General features: G+C 30.2%; 1 protein-coding gene across 1 annotated transcript; it reads right to left on the bottom strand.

The window, feature by feature from the left end:
* Positions 1-6,525: 6,525 nt before the first annotated feature.
* Positions 6,526-8,150, bottom strand: LOC129613903 (60S ribosomal protein L23a). The gene is made up of 4 exons (XM_055528225.1): positions 7,993-8,150; positions 7,154-7,542; positions 6,971-7,098; positions 6,526-6,898 (listed from the first exon to the last, which is right to left on the bottom strand). Exons 1-4 carry the CDS (start codon positions 8,021-8,023, stop codon positions 6,637-6,639), a joined length of 810 nt encoding a protein of 269 aa, XP_055384200.1. The 5' UTR covers positions 8,024-8,150; the 3' UTR covers positions 6,526-6,636.
* Positions 8,151-8,894: the final 744 nt, after the last annotated feature.

The following is an 8,894-nucleotide window of genomic DNA, read 5'->3' as shown; positions in this document are numbered from 1 at the left end:
TGGAATTGCAATGGTATTGCAAAAAAAGGACATGCTTGAAGTTTTTCTGCATACACAGAATATAGACGTGTGCCTCGTAACTGAAACACATATGACCTTAAGAAGCAGGATTCGGTTTCCGGGTTATAGAATTTACAACTCGAACCATCCTGGAAATATAGCGAAGGGCGGAACGGCGATAATAATAAAAGAAAATGTGGTGCATTGCGATCTGCACCAGATGCAAACCGAGGAAATGCAAATGACAGCGGTTCAGATCACTTCGACTAAGCAGAAATTTGGAGTGGCTGCATTATATTGTCACCCTAGATTTAAAATTACGGCAGAAATGTTTCAATGCGTTCTGACAGACCTGGGCGATAGATTTATATTGGGGGGGGGGGGGGGGGGGGGGGGTGACTTTAACGCCAAGAACACTGATTGGGGTTCAAGGCATACTTCAACTAGAGGAAGAGAACTTAGAACAGCAATTGGCGGCACGGGGTGCCTTTTTCATTCTAATGCGAAGCCAACGTATTGGCCAACCGATATTAATAAGTGTCCAGATTTAATAGATTTCTTCATAACGAAACGGATTGCGAAAATCTTGTACTTAAGGAAAATATAGTTATGAAAATTGGTCAAGATTTCGCTTAGAGATTGAACGTCAAATAGATTTAAGGAAAAGAATAAGAACGACCCAGCACATAGATGAGGAGGCCGAAAACTTTACTAAAATTATTCAAAATGCGGCTTGGAGTAGTTTCAAAATTAACGTTATTAGGAGGGGTGGCATTAACTATCCCCCACATATACTAGCAAAAGTAAAACGAAGCAGGCGGGCGAGAAAAAGGTGGCAGCAAACGCGTGATCCTGCTGATAAAACCAGATATAATCATGAATCGCAGCAACTAAGACGCTGTATTAGAAAATACAAAGAGGATTCGGTTGCTGATTATGTTCAAAATTTGACGGCGTGTGAGAAAACCAATTACTCACTGTGGAGGGCAACAAAGAAAATAAAGCAACCTATCAAACATCTCGCTCCTATTAAAAACAAAGATGGAACGTGGGCAAAAACTGACAAGGAGAAGGCAAATGCGTTTGCGGATCATTTGGCCGATATATTCTGCCCGCATGACAGCCGGAACGTGTATGAAAATGAGCAATCTGCTTTTGTTGGGGATAGCGTGACTATTCCAATTGTCAAGGAGAGAGAGGTCATAGAAGAAATCAGGACTCTTAAACCTAAAAAGGCCCCAGGATTTGACCTAATAACGGCCGATATTTTGAAAGAATTACCCAAAAGGGGTATAAAGATGCTTACGCGCCTAATAAATGCGTGTATAAGGTTCAATTACGTGCCTGAAATTTGGAAAGTTGCAGAGACAAGGCGACTTCTTATAGACCAATTTCATTGTTGCCTATGATTTCAATTCAAACTGCTAGAGAAACTTTTATTGAGAAGACTCCAGCCTATAATTGAAAGCAAAAGGTTAATCCCGAATCATCAATTTGGTTTTCGCCGCAACCACTCAACCATAGATCAGATTCATAGAATAACTGACCTAATAGAAAATTCACTGGAAGAAAAAACAATATGTTCTATCATATTTTTGGACGTAGCCCGGGCCTTCGATAAGGTTTGGCATTGTGGATTAATAAAAAAACTTAGGCCATTACTACCAAGGCAGTATGTTGACCTACTCAAATCTTACCTGACTAATAGGGTATTTCGAGTTAAACAGGAAGAGGAGTACTCTTCGCTTAGGGATATCAAGTCGGGGGTACCACAAGGGAGTATATTGGGCCCGATATTATACTTGCTATACACGTGTGATATTCCTGAATCGGTAGGAGTGACAACAGCTACATTTGCTGACGATACAGCAGTTATCGCAATAGGACGAAATGAAAATGAATCTACACAAAAATTGCAAAGGGCCAGTGATGAGATCTCAAAATGGACTAGAAGGTGGAATATAAAACTTAACGAGATGAAATCAGTACAAGTAAATTTCACTAATAGGAAAATTGACAATTCATTTTCGGTTCGAATAAATGTCGTCTTGATTCCGTCCGCAAACACAGCGAAGTATTTGGGAATGACGTTGGACGCGAGGCTCAGATGGAAGGAGCACATAAAGAAAAAGAGATCTCAACTCGAGGAGGAATACAGAAAGTTCGAATGGCTTTCGGGGAGGCGTTCCAAATTGACAATATACAACAAAGTTTTGATATATAATCAAATATTTAAGCCTGTCTGGGCTTACGGTATACAGTTATGGGGCTGCGCGCGCAGACTCATATCCAATCTATACAAAGATTTCAAAATGGGGTATTACGGGACATTGTAAACGCCCCTTGGTATGTCCGTAATGCCGATATACACAGGGATCTCACGATCCTAAATTAAAAAGCAAGCAGCCAATCATAAAATGCGTTTATCCAACCATGTCAATATCGAGGCGGCTCGATTGGTTGACAATCAAAACTTTGTTAGGAGACTTAAACGTACGAGACCTCGCGAGTTAGTTTAAAGTTTTTTATTTGGAACAATGAGTACTTAGTACGCTATTGTGCCAGATCAAAAGCTTGTAAATAATCAAAAAGGTTAGAGCAAAATTAATGGTTAGTCGTTTTCGACTAGTTTTATAGTTTATTTTGAGGAGGGTGTTTTTTAGTGGATTAAAGTTCCACACTACTGCTTTTCGTCTGGCAGTGTCTTTCGAGATTTTTCACCCTTCAAAAAAAAAAAAAAAAAAAAAAAAAATTTTCACATTGTTAAAAAGATTAATTCGCTTATTTACCTAAGCATCAGAAACTTTAGAACTTATACAAGTTTCTTTATAATTTTTTTATTATGTTTGTTTTATATAATGGACAACTTGAAACGACGCATCTTATATAACGATTATAAAATTTTGAAAGCACTTTCATAAATATAAAACTTATAATAAATAATTACAAACATAAATTAAAATCTAACAAAATTTTTATTAACTTTATTTTAAGTTGTGTTTAGACTAAAAAATATAGCACCAAATTCTTTTTTTAATCACTCTATTATCATTTTTTACTCTCAATTCTCTGATATTTTATCTGACATGGCGATACAAAAAAATGCGGAAAAGACTCGAAAATATATTTAATTAAAATTAAAGTTAAAATTCTGAAAACTCTAAATTTCATGTTAGTATAAAAAATTTTTAGGTTTTAGTCAACTTTTCATATAGAAAACTTGAAATGAAAATAAGCAAAATTCATAATTTTTCTAAAAAAATAGCAAAACAAAGTGATTCTTCAGTCACTGTCATATCGCCAAAAATACATATGCAATTTTGCAATTAAATTCACAAAAAAAGCAGAGTCTAGTCCTTGATTTTTTTAATGTCAAGGTACTATGTAACAAAATCGCGACGCAAAAAATTTAAACTTTCAGCATTTCGTAAATTTTTTGTTTTTGACATTTCGAAGTTTTCTCCAAAGTATATCTAGTCAAGAAGTAGTTTAACTCTCCGTTTGCATCACACTAATGCAATCACTCAAGAATGTTTGTTGTTTATTTAGCTGAGTTAAGCAAGCAGAATACCTTCTTATTTTAATTTTCATACCGCAAATTCTTTAACGTCAAAATTTTGTTTTCAGTCTGCAAACTGTCTGACGTATAAAACTTTTACGGACAGAAATGTAAACTTTTTACCCGTAATTGACTTGAAGGGGTTAGAAGAAGAAGGAGTTAAGTAACATTTTCAATATTTCGAGAAAAACTCATTTTTATATTCTGATTTTAATAACGTTGCAACTTTTTACCTATTTGAAACATAGAATTTTTATTTTTTAGATCTTTTATTGTTCTTAAAGTACTTTCAAATAGGATATTTCAAATTTTTGTAAATATTACGGCAAAAGTGGAATTTAGAAAAATATGCAATTAACCCCTTTTTACACCAATAAAATCTACAAAAAACAAACTGTTGAAAAATTAAAAAGCGTTAATTGAATTTTTGTTTTATTTTTAACAGCATTTTTATTTTATTTTTTTGTATTATTTTTTCAAATATTAAAAAAATAAAGAACAAATTTTAATTGAGAAAATAACAACAAAAAAAGTTCGTCATATTTGTTCATAATAAACCTTACAAACTTAATAAAATATGTAATTTTCTTTTAAATTAATTGAAAAAGAAAAAAGTAATATAGGTTTCACAATATATTTATACTAGGTATTAAAATATTAAAAATGTATAATATCAATACATAATATTTGTTAAATTACAAAATAAAGCACTTTTTCAATTCAGATATAATATCTACCTGTGCATGTGGGTACTCAAATTAATAAACAAAAACAAAAATGTGAAATAATTTTCTGTTAATTCGTTAATATCCCACTAGTATTTATAGTTCAGGTTTCCTTCCGATTATAATTTGATAGAACTATTTATGTTCATTTGGAATGAAAATGAACTGTACTTTTAAATTTTTAATTTTTTCTTAAATTGAGCTTCTTCAAAAATTGAGGTCCAAAACCGATTTTACCATTTGCTTTTCTCTTGATTCTATTGTTCCCATATTATAAGAAATTTGACTTACGCCTTCTTAGTTAAGCAATAATAGTAAAATATTAACAATAATAGTAAAATTTTAGCCCTCATAACACTTAACAAACACTAGTAACACTTTAAACTTCTAAAATATGATAACGGTTTTGCTAATATTTTGTTTTTTTTTTATTGAATTGTTTGTGGACGAAAGTGTCAAATGCGTACTTAACCCCTTATGAAATAAACTTTTTTCTCATTTTATCTGAAAACATTTATATTGTACGAGTATGTTAAGTGATCTTAACGCCTTCATTTAATAAACAAAAGATTAAAATGTGTACTTAACTCTTTTTTTTATTGTCTAAATACAGTAAACTTGATATTTCGAAAAACGGGTTTTTGTAAAAGATGCGTAATGTTTTGAAAAGACTAAAGCTGCCAAAAAACGATTTTTGAGAAAAATGTCACTTAACTCTTTATTCTTCTAACCCAGCATTTACACGTACAAGTTACTTGCAAGAAAGTTGCAATACATACAAAAATTTTACTAACACATTGAAATATTTCTACTTGCTTGTTTACTTGCAGTTCAACTTGCAAGAAAATTTTGCTGCCAGTAATTTGAGCAAGTAATTTGACATATTGAGAAATTCACAAAAAAAAATTTGTTGTTTTGATTTTTTTTTTTTTTTTAATTTAAAATTTTTGAATTTTGTTTTAAAAAAATTAAACTTAGCAAACTTATAGTTTCAAAAATTTATAAACAATTATATATATTGCTAGTTGTTTTCTTCTCAAAGACATTTTCAAAAATTAACTTGCTAAACGCCTACGTCATAATAGCAAGTAATTTGACATTTCGAAAAACTAATTGACAATTAATATTATACAAACTTGCTTGCAAGTAACTTGTATGTGTAAATGCTGGGTTACTTGCAGTTCAACTTGCAAGAAAATTTTGCTGCCAGTAATGTGAGCAAGTAATTTGACATATTGAGAAATTCACAAAAAAAAATTTGTTGTTTTGATTTTTTTTTTTTTTAATTTAAAATTTTTGAATTTTGTTTTGAAAAAATTAAACTTAGCAAACTTAGCTAGTTGTTTTCTTCTCAAAGACATTTTCAAAAATTAACTTGCTAAACGCCTACGTCATAATAGCAAGTAATTTGACATTTCGAAAAACTAATTGACAATTAATATTATACAAACTTGCTTGCAAGTAACTTGTATGTGTAAATGCTGGGTAACCCCTTCACTTTGAATTTTGATCATCCGTAAACGTCAAAACAAAAAAATCTTTTTTAGATTTAAAATAATTTTATACTTACATATTAAAAATTAACGAAGAATAAAATTTTTAAATATTATTTTTAACGTAATGATAGTCACTCAATACATCAAATTTATTTACTGAATTACTACGTCAGACTGTCTGCATGTAAAAAAAAAATCTACAATTTTGACGCTTGATTTTTTTTAAACGTTTAAGAATTTAAATTTTGACTTAAAGTAAAAACGCAGGAGAGTATTCGTAAACTCAGACAACTCAGATTTTGTAAAATTTGACGTTTAAAAATTTACCATATTCGTAAGCTCAGACAACTCAGATTTTGTAAAATTTGACGTTTAAGAATTTACCATACGCAATAGATGTCTACATGTTCTTTTACAATGTATATTTAAAAGAGGGAGTTTAAAATCTGAATCCACCTACCAAACTTTTTTGCAATCCACTTTCTTAAAAAATTAACAATAAGCGCCTACTTAATATAAATTTAAATTGTATAACTATTTTAATACATAGCCAAAATGTTTATCAGAAACAAATTTTGGAAAATGCTGCCAATTTAAGTTTTTTGCTAACCTTTTTTCACGTAGAGTACTACTTAAGAATCCCAAATCAACTTTTATGCAAATTTCCCCGTTTCGTATTTCTAGATAGTAGGCCACCTGATTTGAAAGTGAATAAAATGCAATAGGTGTACAAACACCTTTAGGCTGAAATGTACATATGTATATTCTCAATAATTTTAATTCGTTTTAATGTTACTGTCATTATACAAAAGCAAAATGATTTAAGAAACATTTTGATATTTATTTTTTAATCAAATTATATGATGCCAATTTTATTAGCGATGTCTAATGCATCGTAATCTCTAGCCAATCTTACATAGGCTTTCTTTTGGCCATCAGGTCTTACCAAGATATTTACTTTTGCGACCTTGATGTCATATAATTTTCGAACTGCTGCTCGAATATGATTTTTGTTAGCTCTAAGATGCGTCAAAAATACGAGCGTATTATTATCCTCGATTTTCTTCATTGCAGCTTCTGTTGTTAATGGATATTTGATTATATTATAGGCGTCCATCCTAAAAATTGCATTGAGTTAAGTTTTGATGGTCCTAAATATGTTTTAATTGAGTTTAAATCCACATTGTTACCTGTTTCTTGATGGGACTGATTTTCTTGGATACTTTGGATTCCTGGGTAATTTTAATGTTTTGGGACGCCTGAAAGTTACGCTAGTCCGTACTTTTCTTGTCCTAGTTCCGAAAGCACCTTTAATTACCTTTCAAAATAAAAATATTAGAATTTTGTGCTTATATGGAATACTTTATTCCTACTTTAGTTGCACATTTTTTAGCCTTAACAACGGCAATAGCTTTCACTTTAATTGCACCCTTGGGTAATTTCGTGGAAGATGTTTTAAGAGCTTGCTTTTTTTTAACACCAATTTTCGCATTCGATGTCTTTAAAGCTGTTTTACTAACGGCAGCTTTAGAAAGGTTTTTCGAATCTGCTTTCTTAATAACTTTCGTTTTTTTTTCCACATTTTTTTTCAAAGGTTTTGTTGCAATTTTTGGTAAAGGAGAGGATAACTTGACAATTTTTTTTTTATCCTTCTTTTCGACCTTAGATGTTGCAGTTGCTTTTACGTTACCTTTAGATATGGGAGTTTTCGGTTTTGCTGAGCTTGATGTTGAAGCAGATTTCTTTTTTTGCTCCTTGGCAGCTAAAAATATGTTCGAATATAAGTATTACATTACAAATTAGGTAATCACTGCATATATGTAAATAAATCGAATTTTTACTATAAAGCATGGATTAAGAATACTACAAAATATGCAGAGAGTTCCATGAAAATCCATTTATTTTTCAACTGGTTGAAAATAAGAATACTTTATCACAATGAAACTAATTTGAAAAGTTGGAGGATAAAAGTTAATTGAATTTTTAAGTTATTATAAATTAAAAATAATTAACATAAATAACAATAATTAAAACTACATTTTGTTTCTCAAACGATATTCACAAATCGACCCAAACATCTTAAGTATTTTTTGCAAAAATTTTCAAGTTTTATTTCATTAAATAGCATCAGTTAAATTTCCATTGCCATGTAGTAAATGTTGTTACAATTGCGTTTTATTAAAATTAATTTATTTTTGTCTTCACATCTTACCCGGGCTATCTACATTTTTTTTTGGTGCCATATTACTTGACGAACACACTACAAAAGAAAGAACATGTACATCAAGTTGCAATAGCAGGAAGTTTCCTTAAATGTCAGAAAGAAATAGTACTAAATTTGTTTTTAGAGAGTACTTCACAAAACTGTTTCCGGCTCACAAGCAGAGTTGACACTCCTTACTTCAATTGAATTATATTGTTTTGTAGAATTGCATTGTATTTTGTCAACGAAAAATTTAGAATGTATATTCATACATATTGTATTATTCTATTTTAATTTTAATATAATAAGAGAATTTTAATATATTTTAATTAAAATTTTTCAAATATTTCTTATTAACTTCCACGTTTGATTAAAAAATAATTATAACGATTTAATTACAAAATCTAATTAACACTAGCCCAAGTAAGATCTCCAACGCTTGCAGAAGAAATACAACAAAACGAAAACAAATGCAGAAAAAGACAAAAAGAAAGCGAAAGAAATATGTAACCCCAATTCAATGTAATTCTGTATATATTATTTATATCGTATTCATATCGTATAAAATGTATACCGATTTTCTGCACAGCTTATTAATTTTCGCTTTAATTTCATGTTCTAATAAGCTATAGCTTAATACAAATTGCGTAAACGATACATGTGTATATGCATAAACTCCTATAATGAACAAGCCATGTTATTATTTTTGTATTTGTGTATATTGAATAAGGTTTTACAAAAATGGACTATAGCATTCTTTAGTCCATAAATTTCGTACAGGAAAGCTGTGTTGCTGAGCGGTAAAATAATTTTTTTGCTGTTTAAAATTTAATTTTAATTTAAATTTAGTGAATAATTATATTAATTTTTTGTGTTATTAAATAAAATGAAGATTTGTAATTTATATAAAT

This window comes from Condylostylus longicornis, unplaced genomic scaffold (assembly GCF_029603195.1).
Source record: "Condylostylus longicornis isolate FDR11 unplaced genomic scaffold, ASM2960319v2 ptg000096l, whole genome shotgun sequence".
Lineage (NCBI taxonomy): Eukaryota > Metazoa > Arthropoda > Insecta > Diptera > Dolichopodidae > Condylostylus > Condylostylus longicornis.
The sequence above is the reverse complement of the archived record's forward strand: the minus strand, read 5'-3'. Positions and strand labels throughout refer to the sequence as shown.